A 20833-nucleotide genomic window follows, 5' to 3' on the forward strand; every position below is an offset into this window, starting at 1 on the left:
TTCTTTGCGATTAAATAATTTCTTTTCATTTTTGTTTCAAAAAAATAGTTCGATGCGTATCTCAGAAAGGGTGAATAAACGGATGCTGGGTTTTGCAAGGATTTTCGAGCCTATCAGTTGGGTTAGCAACTTATCTTGATCTAACCTTATCAATGTGTAAAGAATATTGTGTTTGTGAACTGACGACCAAGAAAACATGCAAGGGGTCTAAAAAACAGAGTAAAACTGATAACATGAAATTAAAATGCCTCGGGATTTGTAATCTTCTACATCTCCCCATTTTCCTTTGGGGAAAGAATTCTAGCACACTTCTAGCAACCTGTTTTCTACAATAAGCCAACAACTAATACTATCAATCTTTCACAAAGCCAACAACTCAACACAGTAAGAAATTCCGTGAAGAAGCGAGTGGAATTGACAGAAAAATAAATTCCATTATCGACTAGCGCTACGATGCAGTGTTAGGTGTTTTTTTGGCACGTTGGGATCACCTCAAAGCCAAAAAAAAGGAAGGAAGGAACACCTTTAATAACAATGGGCAGTTCAAGATTAAATAAAATTGACTGTAAGGGGCGTTACAATACCAAAAGTTTCATGTTTCCGTCAAAGAAGATTGTTTTGTTACCTACGAAGGAGTGTACCGGGTATAAATCACAAGGCTTGTCAATGAAATACAACAAGTTCACTCTCAGCCAATATCATTTGCCAAGTTCACTCTCAGCCAATATCATTTGCTATAATCAACGACTAAAGTTTTCAAGCAATTCTCAGCTAACTCAAATCTTTAATTCTTTACTTCTAATGTAAGAATTTCATTTGAGAGCGAATCTGACTGCATCTCAGCGTTGTTAAAAATATATCTTTTGAATGATCAAAACAAGAAAAGCAAAAAAGAATTAGCCATTCACTGACCCGAATAACAGATACTACAGTTTTCATTAAAGACGCAAGCTGCTTATGTGTGTGTACGCACAAAAAACATTAGAATTTACAGTGTTGCAACAAAGCATAAAACACTTTTCTATACACACAACTAGGTAGAAGATGCAAACGAGTTTACCTTATTATTTACATTTTTGGGACGCTCAGATATGAAAAATACCAACTAGTCCCCCCTCAATTGAGCTTCTCGGCTTGTCAGTGGCACATACCGTACAGAAGTTTCGCTCCGGACGCTGAGTGAGCCGTCCATATTTTTGTCCACGACTTTCAAATCCTGGAAGACGTTCCCAACAGGGATCACCAATCTTCCGCCTGGCTTCAATTGTTCAATAAGTGCTTCTGGAATTTCAGATGCAGCTGCTCCAACGTGAATCGCATCGTATGGGGCAAACTGGGGCCAGCCCAGTCTTCCATCTGTCGGCAATGAAAACCGTGTAACTCGTGAACATATTGAACATCCGGTAGAGCTAACATGATTTTTTTGGCACTGAATTGATTTCGGAAATAAGTTGACTAGATGACTTAATAATATAGGTAGTGAGAAATCCAAAACCCAAAGAGGTAGACGGAGGGACAACTCAAAATTTGATTTTTCAATGAGGGGCTCGCTCCTGCTCGATTCACCCTGCATAGATGTAGCATTTAACTCCAAAAGCGAATGGCCTCTACCGTGTAAAAAATCGGGTTTTTACCATAATGATAGTTCTTTTTCTTTCAAGCACATTTCATTCTTCAAATTGAAAGCTTTTGTTTAACTTTATAGTTAAATCTTTTATCAAGTGCTGCAAGATATGTTGCTTATAAAAATGACGCAGCAAGTTACCAGAGGTCAGCTGTCTTCTAAATAGGTTAGGCAACAAACACAGTCACAAAGCACATGAAACCATTTTCCTCAGAAAAAGCCTAAAAACTAAACAAAACAACCCTTGAATGCACAATTGCCAATTTGCAATGGAAATGAAATAGCAATCAACAACATACCGCCAGCATGCAAGGATAAGATTCCTTCTTTCTGTAGCTGGGCAGCAGCACTCCTTTGGATATTTACAATAGAGGAGTCAACCAGCTCAGGAATATGTTCCACTCCAACAGCACGACCTTGTGGCCCAACCATGACTGCAAAGCATGCAGTCAAATACCCAGTGCCTGCGAGCAAAGATGTTTCAGGACATGCAAATCTGAAAGTACTCAATTCCGGAAGCCAAAAATTGCATCAAATAAAAGATTCTTTTTGCCAAATTCGCCACAGCAAAAACATAATATATAATAGAAACAGAGTCAATAGACGGGTTTTTAAACCGTTCTATTTTTATTATTGCCGGTGTAAATCAATTTAATTACACGGAATGGATGCGCTGCAATGTGATAGTCAGAGACCAGCTATACGAATATGAAACTTCCTGATATTTAAGGATAAGGTAATATATATTCACCTGAGCCCACATCCAACGCGTGCATGCCAGGTTTCAAATTGTTTTCCAACAATTCAAGGCATGTGGCATGCATATGCGGGGCAGAAATAGTAACATTGTAACCTATCTGCACGGGACTGTCAACATAAGGTGGTGTACCTTCAGGAACAAACAATGCCCTGTCTATACTTTTCATTACTTCAGCTGTTTTCTTTGATTTTATCACTCCATATCTCTGCAAATGATCCAGCATTTCATTATTCTTATTGATACAACTTCCAGTCCAGATCCGCTGCTTAGAAATATAAAACAACATTGAGATAAGATGTAACAGGACCATCCCTCTCATTAATATCTGTCACCAAGTGAACAGGAAACTAAATAAAAATATCACACCATAATTTTCTTAAGACATAATTCTAGAATTCAGTCAATCATTGAATGGAAAATAGCTACTCAAAGCACTTATTCAGTGATAAATTCTCAAATATAACCTCAGGAAAAAAACAAAGAAGCTAAACCATCTTCCTTACCAAGATAAGATTACCATTCTAACAAATCCTACAAAAGCCATTGCACACAATGAAGTATTTGGTCGAGAAAATATACTTTATCCTCGACCTCGCACCAGCAGCTTAATTTTGTTCATTAGACACATCACAAGGAACACTGCACCGGCCACCTAATAGTTCCCGTGAATACCACCTGCAATATGATCTGAATCTGATGAAGCAAGGAAAGGGTCATTCTCCCCTTTTCTGAAGAGAGAGGATATGATAGAGCACCCTTCCACATCCCATTCAACCGATAAAGCTTCCATTCATATACTAGTTGAATTCAACTTTTTATTCATATACTAGTTGAATTCAACTTTTTACTGCATAACCAAGACTAATTTTGAATCTCTTCACGGGTTAGATATCCAACATAAACATTTCCTACCGCAGAAAAAAACTCAATCCAGCTTCAGTACAATCAATATGTTCTAAATAAGATATTTCCATGAAAAGTTTTCAGTAGTTTCAGTCACTTCAAGCCAAAAAGAAGTTCCAACAAGGCAATATACATGATCCTACTGACAGAGAAATGAAAAATCTCCTGTAAAATTACGATGTCCCGCGTTAAAAAACTGAGGCAAAATGCACTAGATAAAATAGTACCTCCATGCGGGAAAAGAGAGAGTTCCCCGTGAAGTGAGGATTGAGCAAGCGGCAGCCAGAGGTTATGGTGGAGGTGTTGAGGACGGCGACCGGCGGCGGAGAGAGTTCACGAGTACGGCGGCGGTGGTGGAGGAGGAGAGGAGTGAGGTACAAGGAGGATAGCTTAATAGGCGCACGATAGCGGCATCCCCAAGCTATTATTAGCGAGTGTGACGTGGAATGCATATTTTCTCGCTCACCGCCTGCTTCCTGCCTCTCTGTCAAGCTTCCACTTGCTTCTGTGCGCCGCCACACACCGCGTGTGGAAGCCCAATTGTTGGTACTTGGGCCAGCTGCTCTCCAATACATTGGACACCAAGCCTGATTTCTTAATTGGGCCAAGAAATTTAAAATCATTTATCGAGTTGGCCCATGGCCTTCAGACCAATACCACCAAGTTGGCTTTTCCCAGAGCACGTGGAAATTAATTCCCATTCCTATTTCTATATGTAATCGAGGATAACAGCAGAATAAAATAATTAAACATTTGTTATATATTAAATTAGGAAGAAACTTTGCAGCAGCCCCTATAGCTCAGTGGTAGAGCGCCAGTCTTGTAAACTGGAGGTCTGTAGTTCGATCCTGCATGGGGGCAGATCACTTTTCTATATTTTCATTTTTAAAACTTAATTCACTAGCACTTAATTTTATTGTTTTAAATTTAAATGCTTTTGTAATTTTATAGTATTTGAAACTTGAACTATGTAATCTTTGCATCCTCGAGTGTCGGAATCTTCCTTGCGTTTGCAAGGAATAAAGGCTACATTTGATCAGAAGATCCGCCATAGACAAGTATCAGTGGCCACCTTCAAATCCTACGAGTACAACTCAATCGCACACTGATCGATAATTAATAAAGAACCAATAAATTCATATATTTAAAAGGAACAATGGTGTGCAATTATTTGAAAAATAGACGGACCGATTTTAACGTCACAAGAAAGCTTAAATCGATTTCAGACCCCTAAAAGGAAATTTATCACAAAGGTCCTACTTTTATTTTTTTTTAAGAAACACTCAAGATTGTTTTACAATAGAAGTTTTTGTGATTTTTCGAAAAAGAATTGCCGGGTCGTTCTTATGCTGTATATATTTGTTTAATTCTTTTTACCTTCTGGATCATGGCTACTTCTTCTTTTCACTCCTTCACTTCTTCGCTCTACTCTCCCAACCATAAAAAAATACCCCAACACTTCCAGATTCTGAAACTACCCGAAAGCTCAAGAAACAGATTGAAGTTTGACATCTCCTCCGCCGCCACCCAAACCCCTAACTCCTCCATTTTCCTCCCTTTTCTACAAAACCCAGGAATAAAACCCCAGCAAGATGATGATAATATTGAAAAAATAAACGACCCGATTGTCAAATTCTTCAGGTCCCGAACTTCAGACCCTGACCCTGACCCGACTCGAGAAGGCAGAATTACCCTCCAGAAGAACCGGAAAACTTCCTGGCACTTGTCCTCCGCATTTGATAACATCGATTCTGATTCCGATAGTGAAACCCCTCAATTACCCGTTCCTCACAGTGAACAAACTTCACCAGAAGTGGAGGGGGTTGTCGGGGAAATTTTGGGTATTGCGAGGGCGTTACCGCTGAACGTTACGCTAGGAGAGGCACTGGAAAGATGTGATTTTGGTGGGAAAATAGGGGCAGAGGAGTGTGTGGAGGTAATAAGATTATTGGGTGAAGACGGTGATGTGATGGGTTGTTTGTATTTTTTTGAATGGATGGGAATGACTGAGCCTTGTTTAGTTTCTCCTCGGGCATGTTCGGTTTTCTTTCCTATTCTTGGGAGAGCGGGGAAGGGGGACGAGTTGTTGACAGTGTTCAAGAACTTGCCTTTTGATCAAAACCAGCGATTTAGAGATGTACTTGTTTACAATGCTGCTATTTCGGGCCTTTTGTTTTGTGGAAGGTATCGAATTTTGACTGATTTAGGATAGTTGAAATTTGTCGTTTGTAGTTCTAGTGCTATTCAGCAGTTTTATCGATTGCTTTTCTTCATTCATTTTGTATTTTCTAGCAGCATCGATGTCTTATCTGCTCATAATGTTCACATATGTGTAATCACCAAAGCATTTATGTGCATTTGAATTTAGACTTATTTAGGATGTAATCATCAAAACATTTGTGTATATACGGTTGATCATGCTTTTTATGGCGAGGTAACGTGTTATTTATTATGTGCTGCCATTTTCAAAGGTATGAGGACGCATGGAAAGTGTTCGAGTTAATGGAAACAAGTAACATAAGACCTGATCCTGTGACATGTTCTATAATGATTACAATCATGAGGAAGGATGGTTGTAGTGCCAAAAGTACATGGGAATTCTTTGAAAAGATGAATGGAAAGGGAGTCAAATGGAGCTTGGAAGTTCTCGGGGCTCTAATCAAATCATTCTGTGACGAGGGGCTAAAGAAAGAAGCTCTTATAGTCCAATCTGAAATGGAGAAAAAGGGTATTTTGCCTAATGCTATTGTTTATAATACAATAATGGATGCTTATAGTAAATCTAACCAGGTTGAAGAGGCGGAATGTCTTTTTGCTGAGATGAAGACAAAGGGAATAGCACCAACTGCTGCCACGTACAACATATTGATGGATGCCTATAGTAAAAGATCGCAACCTGAGATTGTTGAAAGATTACTTCAGGAGATGGAAGCTGGTGGGCTAGAGCCAAATGTGAGGTCATATACGTGCCTGATTAGTGCTTATGGGATGAAAATGAGCGACATGGCTGCGGATGCATTTTTGAGGATGAAGAAAATTGGTATAAAGCCCAGCTCTCATTCTTATACGGCCCTTATCCATGCTTATGCAGTAGATGGATGGCACGAGAAATCTTTTATGGCTTTTGAAAATATGTTGGAGGAGGGAATAAAACCTTCTGTCGAGACGTATACTGCTCTGTTGGATGCGTTTAGACGTGCTGGAGACACTGATAGTCTGATGAAAATTTGGAAGATGATGATTAAGGATAAAGTGGAAGGGACACAAGTTACTTTTAACACTCTTCTTGATGGATTTGCGAAGCAAGGTCATTATGTCGAAGCAAGAGATGTAATATGCGAGTTTGGAAAGCTTGGTTTTCAACCGACCGTGTTGACGTATAACATGCTGATAAATGCATATGCAAGGGGAATGCAAGAATCAAAGTTACCACAGCTGTTGAAAGAGATGTCTGCTCTTAGTCTGAAACCAGATTCTATTACTTATTCCACCATGATTTATGCCTATATTCGAGTCCGTGATTTCAAGAGGGCATTCTTTTATCATAAACAGATGGTAAAAAATGGTCAGGTACCTGATGCCAAATCATATCAGAAGCTCAGGGCAATTCTGGATGTGAAAGCCAAGATAAAGAATAGGAAGGATAAGAGCGCTCTAATGGGTATTATAAAAAGTAGCATGGGCTTGTTGAAAGAGAAGAAAAAAGGGAAGAAGGATGAATTTTGGAAGAACAGAAAGAACCGGTCGAGAACTCCTGGCTCTGCTCAGGTTTCACGGCGATAATTTGTTATAGTGCTCATGAATTCTTTGATGAGATGATGTGGAATGCGGTGAAATAAGTCATGTCCTTCTAGCTGCTGAGCATGTCTCTTGCACTGTACGCAGTTCATGTGAATTGGTAAAATTTAGATGTATTTGCATGTGAATGTTCTGGAACTTGCATAAATTCTTTTTTTTTTTTTTTTTTAAATGAACTTGCATAAATTCTTATTATGCCATAACACTAGCTACCAACTTTTTAGTATGTTGTGCATTCTTTCTATTTCTGCAGTTAATATGTTAACACAACTTTCAACCTCGAATTTACCTCAGCCATTGATAAAGGTATTCTTAGCTATTTTAGATGTAGTTTAGCTTCAAGCTACAGATTTCAATCGCATATTTACGTATTTCCACTTTTAGACATATGTAATGAACGCAAGAATTGTGCTTAAAGTTCTCTTTTCCTGAAACAGACTAGCATTGTTATACTTACATCTCTTAAGGTTGATGAACTAGAGTACAGCTGTCTATGAAAAATTTACAAAATGTCGAAAAATAGAAATAATGATTGTCGAAACCTGAATTATTTGTTGACTGGGATACAACAAACCGAGGGCTAAAGTTATAATTCATACAAATGGTAAAGTAAAGTACTTTTTCACAACGTATAACGAGCGAGCACAACTAAACCTTGAGGATTGCAAAATCTTCTTTTACCTTTGGAACAGTTCTTGGACTCCAATCTTGTTGTTTTCACCATGGTCGTAAATTTTAGTCGAAAACCTCTCTTTTCCCATTGCCTTCTGCATGATCTCCATTTGAAATGCTCGGTTTCTGCATGATCTCCAAAATTTATATATACTCGATCATCTAATATGTATAAAATTTAAAATATATGTTTATATTATGGTATTACAATTATATTACATATCAATAAATACAACTAAAATATATTTTGATATATCGATAAAAATATAATAAAATAAATATATATTACCGGGGTTAAGACGTATTGTTTTGAAACACATTGATTAAGTTTTATCTCTTCACTAAATTTTACAAATGGGCTCTTACTTAGTCAATTTAATTTATGAAAGGTGACTAAATGTTATTTTCATTATTGGCTCGTTCACGACATAAAATTTGAAACCAAACATTATATATACAAGTTTATGTGCATGGTTTTTGAATGATGAAAAGTATGCTTGATTTATAAATAAAGATAGTTGTAGGGTTGACTTATATTTGAGACTTATGGAATTTTTTGTGGGATAAAAGTGAAAGTTGTTTGTTAGTCTCTGCTAATTGGGCAAATCGTGGATGGATTTGGGAAGGATTGCTAATATTACACTATTATCACAAGTTTTGTAAGTACTTTTTACAACATAAATTAGAACAACTAAATCTCAAGGACACAAAAATCACAACGAAAGTTATACATCGTTTTCTACATTATAAAACTACCTTCAAAAATATTTTTTAAAATTATAGTGCATTTATTTTGTAATTTCAAAAATAATTATAATCGTGTGTATAACTTTCATTGTACACATACTTATAACTCAATAAATATAAATTTTAGGGAGCTAAAGATGAAAGTATTTTGCTCGGGAGATTGTTTATGTGTCTGATCTGATAGGTCGAGGTACCCCTTCACTTATTCTGATTTCCAATGTAATTATTCCAGATTTGCAGTTATATATTTCTTTCTCGTTCCAAAAAAAAAAATATTACAACTCAAAAAATAAAACTACTTGTATAACATTTCAAGCATTTTGTACAACCAGCAGTCAGTCATCTTCAAATAATGCCCATGACAATGGATATGCATATGCTCAATTCTAGTGCCATTACAACCACAATCAGAGATCAACCTTCTCCACAAAACAATAGGGGAGGAACGTCGGAGTAACACCGACCCCGTCTCACATCATTTCAGACGTTTTATGGGAGCGGTAGATTCGAATCTGGAATAGGTAACAACACAAGTTCATAAAACAAAAAAATGTTGAAGAATCCTCATATGGATAAATTAAGGGATCAGCTTGGAGGTCTAGAATCAATAATGATTTCACAGCGATCTGAGATTGTGAAAACGACAAATTAAAAATAGATTAAAAAAACACGAAGTATCATTACTTGAGCAAATGCGTATATGGCTCGCAAAATCCTGGAGTAATCAGTTCCAAGCATCTGAATGACAACATCTGCCACAAGGGTACCCCACATCCTAAACAAGTTGAAAACGGATGCAAGAGATGGACATAAAACAAAGAAAAATTGTATGCTGTATGATAAGATAATACTCTGAATAACCATGAAGGAAATAGATTTTCATAGAGCATGGATCATACAGTAGGCCAAGTAACTGAGCAATGCCTCTGATCCCCAAATACCGACTAGCTGCAACTTTAAGTCCCTGTTAAGCGCGCTCGGTATAAGAAAACACAATAATCAAACTTATTTTGCAGCTATAGATAATGACTTATCCATAAGATAGTAATTTAGAAATATATATGTATCCAAGCACCCGGGGTTGTTGATGAAGGATTATATTTCTACATTACATGAGCTGGTTTTCTAATGGCCAATACCATAGTTATTATGGGCGCGTAAAAAAGGTCTGGGTCAAAGGATGCCATGCAAATTCTTTTCATCGAGGAGATTAGATTTAGGAAAAACACAAAATTCATTTCAAATATCATAATATTATGTCATGTAAAAAGAGCCACCAATAAAGAAATGCACCAGACCAAAGGACCAAAATGAGAAGTTACATTGAATTGAAGTGGCACTTGATCAACGATTAAAAAAAAAAAAAATCAGAAATTGAACCTGTCTGGCAGCCAGCAATGCTATTCCAGATTCTAGGTTAATTGCTGCCAACTGCCCGCCCTGAAAAGAAAAAACTAAATGCAATATTCAGAACCTAAATCAAGGAAATCTTCAACTATTGCATCCCAGAAATGTAACTGGCAAACTAACAGAAAGAGCTATCAATATGAACCTTTTTACTAACTTCTTTCTTTACTTGATATTTAGCAGCTTCCAAAAATAACTTTCCAGATAACCTCCCAGCCAACTGCGATAGCATGGAAACTGAGTCAGTGTTAAAAATATAAACACTGCATAAAAACAAATAAAATACAATCATTTGTTAACTATTTAAACAGTTTCTCTAAAGTAAGAATCCCACCACTCTGAAGACTAAAATGAGTCAATATATAACACACATTAACACAAAAATAAGAGAAAACAATGGAAACTACAAAACCTTTAATATCAACGAGCGGAGTTCTGTTGCACCTATTCCTAGAGCTGCAAGCTTCTGTAACTTCCATTGGTTGAGTCCCATTTCCAGATTATTTAATCTAACAGAATTCGTTGGGCTACCGTTTGTGCTAGGAAAACTTCTCGGTCCTTCACTAGGGAAAGTAAGGATGCATAAAGTTGAGAAGTTGGGGATTTCAATTACAAGCGCACATATATTTTCCAATAAATGTACACATAAATATTTGTACACGTGTAAAGATAATGTTGCAGCCAAACTTATATAGAACATTTGCATCAAGATTTCAGAATGAGAGAATAAGCACTGGTTCCAAAAGTTTTAAGGGACTGTCAGAAGTCATCAGGAGGAGGAGAACTAAGGAAAAGGGGCATGTAAGGCATGAAGGCGGAAGACAGTGATGCTGGTTACCAGGTATTACAAAGCTAATTCTTCTCCAATATAGACATTGAAGCAATATTTTCTAAAAGTTTCACAGTTCCCATATAAACATCTGTAGAATGTTGCATATGACAGGCTTTATGCTCACTTTTTGATTGGACATAAAAGTAACAGGAAAAAAAATGGATCTATCAATTCACACAAAAATATACATGAAATAGAAAAAGAAGTGTATTGAAAAACTCAAACAGGAAGTTCCAGAGGGACAAAGTGGCATCAAGATTAGACTACCAAAATATCAACATGATAAAAGCCTAATTACCCACAATGCAACCTAACAAGAAGTGAGAGAGAGTGGACAATTTGCATAATTCAAGACTAAAGAAGACAACATGGCGAAGCACTGCAGATTTTCAGTTAAACAGATGACATTCCCGATTTTATGAATGATACAATAAAGTATTAACGACAAGACTAGAAAGCTCATTGTGGGTTGAATAGGAGATCCTAACAACCTATAAAAAAAAATTAATATTACAGATGTTAAGGACATGCCTAAAATGAATTGTCGAAAGCCTAAAAGATTAACAGATTTATATAGATTTTCTCCATTTAAGACAACTTTATGAGTATCTCGAACGAGGTCGATGTGTTAACCACTTTAATTTGCAGATTCCAAAATTTGCAAAGAATCAAAACCATAAAACAGAATAAGCATAGCCATTTACAGTATACTGGTTCCGCAAAAACAAAACAATGAAGCACTACTGATCCACACTGGGCACTGTGACTTCAGGACAAAAAAAAAAGAGAAAAGTTGTACCTTGAGTATTCTTGAAAGAGATGAAGAAAAATTTCAATTTCTAGGTCTTCAGCTAACAATTTGGTTGAGCAAGGTATGTTTAATTTTTTCCTCAGTTCAAGCAACACGTTTCTATATGATGGTCTCCAACCCCTGTCATCAAATAAAACCAACCAGATCTTAATTTGGCTCTTGAATCATAAATGTTAAATAGAAATAAATCTATTCATGAAACATGAAAGATAATGCTGCCCAGATCTAACCATCGGCTTTTCCTTTTAAAGAAGTGGAACTAAAGAAAAAGCTTTGCTTTTAATAAGTTTCCCAAAGGGTTCTAGATATAATCGATGGAAGATTTAATTTTATTTCTTCATACTAGCACTAATAACATGAGAGGTGCTCAGCTAGGGGCACATTTGATGTAGAATGAGGATACAGAAGTGGAAGATAGATGGAAGAGGGGCAAAAAACTTTCGACAGAATAAAAAAGCTTGACTGTCGAGAAATCGGTTCAATTCAACTCCTCAGAAAAACTTTGTCCATACTTGATGGAAACAGTTTCATAAGCATCTCATTATAAATAAATACTAACAACTAGATAGTACAACCTCAGAGTTGACCTTGCATCAGCTGCAAGAAACAAAAACCTATCTTCGAGCATTGAAATAAAATTTTCCCTTTTGTCTGGGTCTTCACTGATCATAACATAGTCAACCTCAGCTTTTTTTGTGATTGATTTCAACAAAGGACTGAAATAACTGCGACGAAACACACAGAGGCAGCAGAAATCGAATAAGGTAAATGTTGTTGCCATGGAAATTCTCAAACAGCCAATTTATGGTAATATACAAGCTACAACAGCATAAAATAAATATTATGCATCACCAAGCATGTTTAAAGAAAGACAACCAAGGGGAAGCATAAAAATAAGATACAACAAAATGATGTGACCATTAAATGTCTCCCAAATAGAATGTATCACATGCTAACATCCTGCAATTTCAACATACTCTAAGGCAAAATGTTATTAAGGAAAATCAAATTTGAAGTCTAAATCTTGTTACATTTCAGATAGTCAGGATCTATAGTTCAAGAACATTATTGAACAGAATCTCTAAACACCTCGAGTATAAAACCAATGAAGTCTATAAGAGGCAAAAAAAAATAGGGATGATCACCTGGGTCCAAACAAAATTCTTTCAAGTTCATGTAATTCGGAATCAGTGGCCAGTTCAAGTACAGAACGAAGCTCCGGATCGTAAGCATTGCTTGCACTAAATTCTGTCAGCAAATCAATCATGCATATAAGAAAATCCAACCAATAAGATTATTCTATAAGAAGATTGAGATTATCAGCAGAGTTATATAGATTCGCAACCCATGTAGTGTGTTGAAATTGAAGCATGAGGACGCCTTAACAAGATTCTTAAAGTTGGCCCACGATTTGTATCACTCCTAAGTGACTTGAGAAAGAACTGAGAAAAATAACATCAAATCAATATCAAAAAGAAAATGAGTGCAGTGTGTATGCATCGAGGAAAGAGGCATGAAAAAGATTTGCTGAAAAGCTTACTGGCGAATTGAGAATGTAAGAAAGGTTGTGTTGAAGGGAGAGTAAGGATTGGTAGGTAGGCGGGAGAGAAGAGACTGGCGGCACAGTAGCCACCGTCGGCGGCGAAGACATTGACGGCACTCTCAACACACCATTCCCAGTCGGGGAGAGGGGTGGCAGAGAACAGCGTGATGTCAAGGTCCGGTCCAATTCATGATTTTATTACGTGTCCTTTTCTAAAATTTTATTTAATTTGTGGTACATGTTTCTTTAACATCAAAATGTTATCTTCCTCTATTTAAAAAAAAAAATAAAAAGGAGTATCTTTGAATTTTCAAAAAGAAGATGGTATCTTCCAAAATCTTTGCTAATTAATTATAAAATTTTCAAGATAAAATTTTCCTTTTTTAATTTGTTTTACTACGTAATCAATTACGAAGTGAATTTACATATATATGTCCACAAATAAATTGAATAATATGTAATCGAGTGCACATAAATTATAACTCAAGAAAGCAACAATATTTCGTACTATCTCCCACTAACATAACATTTTACCAACCATGACTAATACAATAATTTACAAATTACATTAATCAGATCAACTAAATTATAAAAATAATTTTGGATATCATTTTTCGAATGTTTGAATCAGAAATTATGGAGAGTTTCGATAAAACTAATATTTTTTCCGCTGAGTCGACGATTAGGAAAAAAAGGGGGGAAAAGATCACAATTGATTGTCTTTAGGCAACCCAAATTAGTGAAACTATGAACAAGAAAATAAATAAACACAGGTTGATGATATAAACATTTTTACATAGATGAGCGACTATAAGGAGTCATCTTCTTCCAAGTGTACCTCACACAGCTCACATAGAGCAAATGATATTGTACAAAATAACGAAATGCTGCAACATTCATATTAAACAACCAGTTACTCTACACACGCAGTGCGTGTGTGTACTACCTTTTTTATAATTATCAAGAGAATAAAGTGAAATTTGACAAATTATCGAGAGGTTAAAGTGCTATTTGAATTGTTGAAATTAAAAAAAATAAAAAAAAGTGTTTGTTAAATTATTTTTTTTAAAAAAAAAAAACAAGAACAAAAGTGTATGATTGGTATTATATAAGGGCTAAAGTGAAATTTAAAAAATTATCAAAAGATTAAAATACTATTTGAATTGTTGAAATTAAAAAAAAAAAAAAAAAAGNACAAAAGTAAAAAAAAAAAGTGTTTGTTAATTTTTTAAAAATAAACAAAAACAAAAATGTAATATTGTTATTATATAAGGGCAAAATTGGGAACAAAAGTTGGTGTCTATTTTGTCTCTATCAGGGCCATTCTTAATATATAGTATAGATTTCATTACACATAAGAACAGATTATCTAGAAATAACAAACTACCATAAAGCAAAGGGAAAAAAAAGACTGGAGAGTACGTGGTCCAAAAATCACACGGGCATAGACAAACGATGTCGATCAAGACAATATGGCCGTGCAGGAATCACAAGCCGGCAGAGACAAGACCGTGCAAAGTAACGATACCAATCAAGACATTATGGTCACTGATGACGGGCAAGAACTGCACAGGCGAGGGGGGAGACTCCATCTTCTGCATTGCTACCACGGCCATTGCTTCTGGACTAATTGTCCTCGGGTTCCTGTAACACCGACTAAAGATGTTAATTCCATTCACAATAGATACACAACAGAAATGTTTCGAACCTTGAGGTTTATTAAAGGTATGGATCTTGAGCTATGGTAAAGAACACCTTTCAAGCCACAGCCAATGGTTTGATGCTAGTATGAAAATACACAAAATTTAAAAATACTTGGTCGCACAAAATATAAAGATACAGCGTGAAAATAACAAGCAGCTTAAGAATTAAAACCCTTTTTATCTACTGAGGTTTTTTATGATACCAATCTACGTCGATAGTCACCATATCAAAACTACTTCTTCCGACCCCTAAGTTCGCACAACTTAAGATCAACTCGTTGATAGTAGCATGATAAAATTGGAACCACGATGTGAAAAAAACTGTTTTACCTGTTGCACATCTCTCCCACTGTGAGCTTGAAGATTCCCTCACCCCTGGCATTTAATGTGCGGCGCAGATCTCCATCAGTAAACGTACCGAGCAGATGATAATCGTCATCTATAACAAGAAGGCATCCACAACCTTTGCTGCTTAGCTCAACCAGCTGATCCATTATCAGATCCCGTTCCCTGCATATTGGTAGCTCGTCTCTCTTCTTCATAAGATCCTTCACCTACAACACACAGTGAGCAATTTAAGTAGGTACCAAAAATAAAATGAGGTGTCTATATCTTTAGAATAATTAGTTCTCTAGCGACTTTTTATCATACTTAAACTTTACCTTCACTGAGAATATCCAATTTTCTCGAAAAAAAAGAAACGTTCACCCAGATTAAGAAACAGTCCATAAGGCACAACATACGGCCAGATAACTCGGTCCAAGTTCCTTCATTTCACAAGATCAAACTAAATCAACCAACAAACACCTCAAGGCATACTTGGAGTGCATTTGGATAGAAAGATCATTATAAAAAATGCTTCTTGTTGTTTAGGTGAGATTAGGGAATTGGAAATTAGGCATTTTAGAAAAGCCTGGAAACAGAGCTTTCGGTGCTTGCGCTTTTCTTCAAAAAGATTTAAGCTTTTTGTTAAAAAAAAGATATTGATTAACTGTCACATCCGAACTTGAAACTTAAAGATATTCTAATATACTGCACTTAACAAATCCTTATACAATCAATTAATTTCGTATCCAAGCTACAACCTCTCCACCGACAATTTTCATCCAAACCTACTTTCAACAGAACAGCTCCGCAACATGAAACCAAAAGAAAAGATAATGAATTAAAAAATTCACCTTGAAAATCAAAGTCTTCCCAATTCTTCCGGCAGGATGATTCGCCGCATACTCTTCTTTGCTCAAATTCCTGGCTCCCATCAAAGCAATCGCAACAGTATCCCCAAAAACCATCTGGATAGCCGTCGATGTGACGGGCGCTAGATCGAACGGGCACAATTCACGCTGCAGAGGTAAATGCACGTTCAGATCACACAATCCTACGAGCCCATTTGGCCTCACCGACGTAACAGATATCAAGTACACTCCCTTGGCCTTAACGCAAGGCACGAGCTTCAACAACTCCTCAGAATTCCCGCTCTTGCTGAAGAGGACCAATAAATCTTGGGAGGATAAAATGCCGATATCCCCGTGAAGCGCGTCCACGGGGGATAAAAACCCGGATCTGATCCCGAGAGAAATCAAGGTCTGCGAGATCTTTTGTGCAACAAAGCCGGATTTCCCAACCCCAGAGAAGAAAATGGTGCCCTTGGAATCAAGAAGAGTTTGCGTGAATGTGAGGGTTTGGGATAGATCGAGGTTTTGAAAGAAATGGTTGAGGTAATTTTGCTGGGATTTGAAGAGATTAAGCAAATGGGCTTGGTCCAATGTGGTTAACTTCTCTCTATTCTGGTCTTCAAGGTTGGCAAATGGTTGAGAAAGAGACCCCATTTTCGCTCTCTGTGACGCCAATTCTTCGCTTCGGACAACAGAGGAAAGTGGTCACTCACACGGTTTCGCGGGAGTTGGTTTCGTGGGAGTTGGTTAATTTATTTTTAATTATATATATATATATATATATGTGTGTGTGTGTGTGTGTGTGTGTATTATTTTAAATAATACAAAATATCTTTTTAGAGTAGAGTCTTAAAACGGAGATAATAGCGATTCAATATATATATAAATTCGAGTACGATTCGTTAATAACTCTTTTATTATAATTAACGAGTCTAGCTCGAATTCGACTCTTTTTCCGAATTCATTAAATAAGCTCATTTTCAATTTCTTTGAGTATTTTTAACCAAAAGACAACTAATATATGAAAAGTTAAAGAGTAGACTTCTCATTTTACGAGTCGGATATTTTTAAGCTCGAGCTCTGTTCCACAAAATTGTCGAACTCAAGCTCGATTCGATAACCTTAATGAATGATATCGAACGAGTTTTTAATCGAACCAAACTTCGAATAGCTCGAGGACGACTTAATTCATTATAGCCCTATAAATATAGTTTGGAGACTTGTTTTTTTATGTAGAAAAAAAAAACTTTATTATTTTGACGAAAAAATGTATTTATATCATAATAAAATCGTATTTATGAGAAATGAACTAACTTAAGTTTAAAATATATTGTAAGACATAAAGTTATTTTAAATTTCCCAATCCTACGTATTTTCTAATCCATAACTATGTAAATAAAAACAATATGTAAAGTATTAAAAACCAAGAAATTGATTTGAATATATGATTAACAAAACCAATAACTTCGAACCAAAGATCGAAAAGTGGAAGTTGATCACTGGCTAAACCAATTGACTCAGCTGCCAGAAGCCTCTCAACCCACGTCAGTCAAATTAATGTCGTCCTTCCCCTAATCCACCATGTAGCTGTAAAAATTGTACTAAAAAACACTGAGAAAAAGATTTCTTTTGAATTATTATTGTATGATTAATGAGTTATTGTTTTTTAATAAGGAAGGCGAAGGCCGATAGCATATATTATGTGAGTTTATGTTTTTAATTTTTAAGAATTTTGGTTGGATTCATGTGCTAGCTAGCTAGTTTTTATTGCAGCAGAAAGATTGATCTTTTAGACGGACGCGACAATTTTAATCATCAGTTTTTATAAAGTACCCCACAAATACATTAAATTTGAATTAGCGTTTAATTTTCTTTTTGTTTTTAAAGATTTGTTAATATATATTAGAATTTGAGGTCGAAATAGACATATCTATTCGGTACGCCAAATAAAACTTGCAATTTTCTCTGTAAATAAAATAACATATGTGATTCCAAGCCTTCCCCATTCCTGATTATTGATTGGGAAACCCCAGATAGAAAAAGATATAACTTAAAAAAGAAAGTAATGCTATTTTAATATATATTACATACAGGACAAGTATCAATCCACTCTAGAAAAGGTATGGAGTCTAAGCCGCCTCTGGCCTTGTCACCACATATTGTTCAAACCCCCTTCCAGGATAAAACCTACGAGAACCTGGAACAACTGGACAAGCTTTGAATCCTTGTCATGCTCTTATCAAGTACACCAAAGCTGCGGTTCCAACAGTTGGAGATGCCGGCCGGAACGCGAAAAAGGTGACTAGTATGCAGGGTGGCAAGTTCTCTCATTGTTGCAAAAAAAAAAAAAACAAAAAAACAAAGCAGGCCATGGAAAAGTAGAGGTTCATGTTCATTCATCTGCTTCCAAGATTCGACAAGCTTGGTATAATGGTATGGGAATCAATAATTGAACTTGAGCTCAACTAAGCTTAATGATTAGCGAGAACGTTCCGCTCAAGCTCATTTTTAAAATAAATTGACAATAATATAGTGCTAACAATGGAAAAATTGTTTTTTTTTTTTACAAGATATAAAACTTGAACTTGATTATTTTATCTTAATAAAACTCATTAAAAAAATTCAAACGATGTTTTATTGAATTTATGTTTGAATGGCTCATTTACATCCCCATCCAAAACCACCAAAATTAGGCAACATGCAACTATTATCATTACCACTATAATTGAAGCCACCATTAGCCGGATTCTGGTTCAAAATTGCAGCGGCCTCGTCAAACGTCGTGTACCCTTCCACGTCCAGATTTGAAAAGCCTTCAAAGGTGGTGATCGGCACGGGCAGCGGCGGAAGCCCTGACAGAGAACTGGAACTCTGTGCGTGCATCAAATCATTTGCTCTCATTGTTACATTATTAATCAACTCTCCTAGGGCTGCCATGTACTGCTCCAGCTCCTCAACATCCATGGAATCTACTAGTTCGTCCCACCAGAAACCTCCTCCCACGTTGTACCCATAACCGTCCGCCGCCCTCTCCTCCGCCTCGATCATCTCCTTCCGATTCTTCTCGGCATCCAGCTCCTTGCACATGTCCAAATATTGCTTGTTAAAATCCCTTACCTTTGCAGTGGAGGCGCAGTTCTCCCGACCATCGCCATGGCTTCCGGACTCCGACATGTCTTTCAGGAAGCGGTCGATCACAGCATCCTTCGTGGGATGTCCGAACGTGAATACGCGCTTCCCTACCGAGTGGACAATGATGGCTACTTCGGCCCCGCTAAGGATGCAGAGTTCGCTCGCTTTCTTGAACAAACCCACCCGCCGCTTGGAGAAGGTTACTTGCCGGTTGCTCAGGTTCTCGATTTTCTTGATTTCAATCTTTTTCCGACCTTGGGTGGTCTTCTTCTTCAACGTGGTGGTGGTGTCCTTTGAAATCAACATGTTGAGTAGTATGTTCTTTAGCTAGAAAAGATAGTAAATAACATAAAATACCCTATGGAGAAAATCTCGAGTTACTTGTATTTAGAGACATTTGTTTGACATAACTAACACAAAATCGTTTCCTTAATGAAAAGATCCGTGAGTAGATACGTACCTAGTCAATAATAAATGACGGAAAATTAAGGAATACAACTTTTTGATTCGGTGAAACTATTATTACATAAAACTGATTGATCTATTTTAAGATTCGGTGAAGTGTTTCCTTCTATATGTTCGACAAAGAAATCTCTCCAAATTTAGTTCTAATCAAATCTTAAATAAATTAAATAAAAACAAACAAACAACTTGTTATCCGTCATCACATTAAAATATGGCATTAAATCAATAATTTTCTTTCTATTTTAATTCAAGAGAGCTTCAAATTTAAATTGTCTCTAATTAATTAGGAAAAAAAATAAGCGACTGATTCAAAATTTATTGCAACGAAGTGACGAACCAAAGTGCACAATAAATATACTTATAATATATTGAAAATTCGGAATATTAAGGTTAAGAAAAGTTCGCACCCCCAAAGATTTAAAGCAATCAAATTTAAACATGATTATGGTATTCCTATTTGCATAAGTCCTTTTGTTCTAAGCCATATGAATTTCTATTAATCTACTGATTGGAAGTGTGATAAGAGTTTCATTAAATTCAATAATAATTACGAGCCTGCTCAAATTAAACCCGTAAATAATATTTCCACCTCATGAAAATAAAAGTCCTGACTTGTTAGATTTTTAATTTGTACCATAAGAAACTACCCCTGGCTTGTAAACGAAATTATAATATCAACCAATCCGAAACTATCGGAATTTTAATTCGAAACTTTGGGAATTCACCTATCTCTTCTCCAAATTTAGGGATGGAGATCTGAGTTGAACTCTTGAATGTTTGAGCTTGACTGGTTTATAATTGAGCCGAATTTGAGATTTATTTAACAAATATATTTAAAACTCACGAGCTTATTCGAACTTTGATCGAACATAAATTTGTGCAATAAATATAAATTTGTATTAAATTAATTAAAAATTAAATTATATGTTTATAGAAAAATATAATATTTTTATTAGAATTTGCAATTTTATTCTAATAAATAAATATAATTATCTTTTTTATAAATCAAATATCAAAAATATTAATTTTTCATCTAAAGCTATCGACAAACGAACTAAATATTATAATTATCTTCATCATTAAGAACAACATATATGACCATGTTTAATCCCCAAGTTACAAATCACAAACTTGAGGTGAAAAATCCTTGTTCCGGCCAGCTCTCTTGAGCAAACAAGCTTCGTATTCTAACTCAAACTCATTGACTGTCTCAATCAACAGAAAATGGAGTTAAATATAAAAAACAAAAAAAAAAAAAAAA

The 20833-nt window shown here is 35.9% G+C and overlaps 5 protein-coding genes and 1 non-coding gene across 15 annotated transcripts; 2 read left to right on the forward strand and 4 right to left on the reverse strand.

The window, feature by feature from the left end:
• Positions 1 to 908: 908 nt before the first annotated feature.
• On the reverse strand, positions 909 to 3841 carry LOC140978422 (protein-L-isoaspartate O-methyltransferase 1-like). Of its 9 annotated transcripts, none has more exons than XM_073443427.1 (4): positions 3515 to 3841; positions 2376 to 2646; positions 1924 to 2088; positions 909 to 1356 (listed from the first exon to the last, which is right to left on the reverse strand). In XM_073443427.1, exons 1-4 carry the CDS (start codon positions 3737 to 3739, stop codon positions 1106 to 1108), a joined length of 912 nt encoding a protein of 303 aa, XP_073299528.1. In that variant the 5' UTR covers positions 3740 to 3841; the 3' UTR covers positions 909 to 1105. The 9 variants fall into 9 exon arrangements, with proteins under 9 accessions (XP_073299528.1, XP_073299530.1, XP_073299525.1 ...); XM_073443429.1 differs by having other exon boundaries at positions 2514 to 2709; positions 3515 to 3820; XM_073443424.1 differs by having other exon boundaries at positions 2376 to 2709; positions 3515 to 3820.
• A 235-nt stretch (positions 3842 to 4076) lies between these two features.
• TRNAT-UGU (transfer RNA threonine (anticodon UGU)) lies at positions 4077 to 4148 on the forward strand. The gene has a single exon. It is a non-coding gene; the product is annotated as a tRNA-Thr (tRNA).
• Positions 4149 to 4625: 477 nt separating this feature from the next.
• LOC140978421 (pentatricopeptide repeat-containing protein At5g50280, chloroplastic) lies at positions 4626 to 7431 on the forward strand. The gene is made up of 2 exons (XM_073443423.1): positions 4626 to 5471; positions 5759 to 7431. Exons 1-2 carry the CDS (start codon positions 4675 to 4677, stop codon positions 7068 to 7070), a joined length of 2109 nt encoding a protein of 702 aa, XP_073299524.1. The 5' UTR covers positions 4626 to 4674; the 3' UTR covers positions 7071 to 7431.
• A 1357-nt stretch (positions 7432 to 8788) lies between these two features.
• LOC140978423 (uncharacterized) lies at positions 8789 to 13283 on the reverse strand. 2 transcript variants are annotated; one of them, XM_073443435.1, is made up of 11 exons: positions 13095 to 13283; positions 12900 to 12996; positions 12700 to 12802; positions 12130 to 12216; positions 11543 to 11674; positions 10324 to 10474; positions 10057 to 10131; positions 9885 to 9944; positions 9404 to 9468; positions 9189 to 9279; positions 8789 to 9016 (listed from the first exon to the last, which is right to left on the reverse strand). In XM_073443435.1, the coding sequence occupies exons 1-11, from the start codon at positions 13203 to 13205 to the stop codon at positions 8975 to 8977; spliced, it is 1014 nt and encodes a 337-aa protein (XP_073299536.1). In that variant the 5' UTR covers positions 13206 to 13283; the 3' UTR covers positions 8789 to 8974. The 2 variants fall into 2 exon arrangements, with proteins under 2 accessions (XP_073299536.1, XP_073299535.1); XM_073443434.1 differs by having other exon boundaries at positions 12130 to 12279; positions 13095 to 13281.
• Positions 13284 to 14385: 1102 nt separating this feature from the next.
• Positions 14386 to 16712, reverse strand: LOC140978630 (probable arabinose 5-phosphate isomerase). Its single transcript, XM_073443813.1, has 3 exons — positions 15979 to 16712; positions 15131 to 15354; positions 14386 to 14741 (listed from the first exon to the last, which is right to left on the reverse strand). Exons 1-3 carry the CDS (start codon positions 16627 to 16629, stop codon positions 14585 to 14587), a joined length of 1032 nt encoding a protein of 343 aa, XP_073299914.1. The 5' UTR covers positions 16630 to 16712; the 3' UTR covers positions 14386 to 14584.
• Positions 16713 to 18620: 1908 nt separating this feature from the next.
• On the reverse strand, positions 18621 to 19441 carry LOC140978704 (agamous-like MADS-box protein AGL29). The gene has a single exon (XM_073443909.1). The coding sequence runs from the start codon at positions 19411 to 19413 to the stop codon at positions 18634 to 18636; it is 780 nt and encodes a 259-aa protein (XP_073300010.1). The 5' UTR covers positions 19414 to 19441; the 3' UTR covers positions 18621 to 18633.
• Between the last annotated feature and the right edge of the window lie 1392 nt (positions 19442 to 20833).

The sequence above is a fragment of the Primulina huaijiensis genome, chromosome 6, assembly GCF_012295235.1.
Source record: "Primulina huaijiensis isolate GDHJ02 chromosome 6, ASM1229523v2, whole genome shotgun sequence".
In the NCBI taxonomy this organism is placed as follows: Eukaryota; Viridiplantae; Streptophyta; class Magnoliopsida; order Lamiales; family Gesneriaceae; genus Primulina; species Primulina huaijiensis.

What these genes read in the sequence shown, in the direction of transcription:
- LOC140978421 (XM_073443423.1), top strand. Translation starts at nt 4,675, where the DNA reads ATGGCTACTTCTTCTTTTCACTCCTTCACTTCTTCGCTCTACTCTCCC. An exon ending in GGCCTTTTGTTTTGTGGAAG is followed by an intron (nt 5,472 to 5,758) that starts GTATCGAATTTT and finishes CCATTTTCAAAG; the next exon opens with GTATGAGGACGCATGGAAAG.
- LOC140978423 (XM_073443434.1), bottom strand. Translation starts at nt 13,205, where the DNA reads ATGTCTTCGCCGCCGACGGTGGCTACTGTGCCGCCAGTCTCTTCTCTC. An exon ending in CTTACATTCTCAATTCGCCA is followed by an intron (nt 12,997 to 13,094) that starts GTAAGCTTTTCA and finishes TATTTTTCTCAG; the next exon opens with TTCTTTCTCAAGTCACTTAG. An exon ending in AGAAAGAAGTTAGTAAAAAG is followed by an intron (nt 9,945 to 10,056) that starts GTTCATATTGAT and finishes TTTTCTTTTCAG; the next exon opens with GGCGGGCAGTTGGCAGCAAT.
- LOC140978630 (XM_073443813.1), bottom strand. Translation starts at nt 16,629, where the DNA reads ATGGGGTCTCTTTCTCAACCATTTGCCAACCTTGAAGACCAGAATAGA. An exon ending in GGAAGACTTTGATTTTCAAG is followed by an intron (nt 15,355 to 15,978) that starts GTGAATTTTTTA and finishes TGTGTGTTGTAG; the next exon opens with GTGAAGGATCTTATGAAGAA. An exon ending in GTGGGAGAGATGTGCAACAG is followed by an intron (nt 14,742 to 15,130) that starts GTAAAACAGTTT and finishes TCGGTGTTACAG; the next exon opens with GAACCCGAGGACAATTAGTC.
- LOC140978704 (XM_073443909.1), bottom strand. Translation starts at nt 19,413, where the DNA reads ATGTTGATTTCAAAGGACACCACCACCACGTTGAAGAAGAAGACCACC.
- LOC140978422 (XM_073443424.1), bottom strand. Translation starts at nt 3,739, where the DNA reads ATGCATTCCACGTCACACTCGCTAATAATAGCTTGGGGATGCCGCTAT. An exon ending in CTCTCTTTTCCCGCATGGAG is followed by an intron (nt 2,710 to 3,514) that starts GTACTATTTTAT and finishes ACTTGGTGACAG; the next exon opens with ATATTAATGAGAGGGATGGT. An exon ending in CTTATCCTTGCATGCTGGCG is followed by an intron (nt 1,357 to 1,923) that starts GTATGTTGTTGA and finishes CATTGCCGACAG; the next exon opens with ATGGAAGACTGGGCTGGCCC.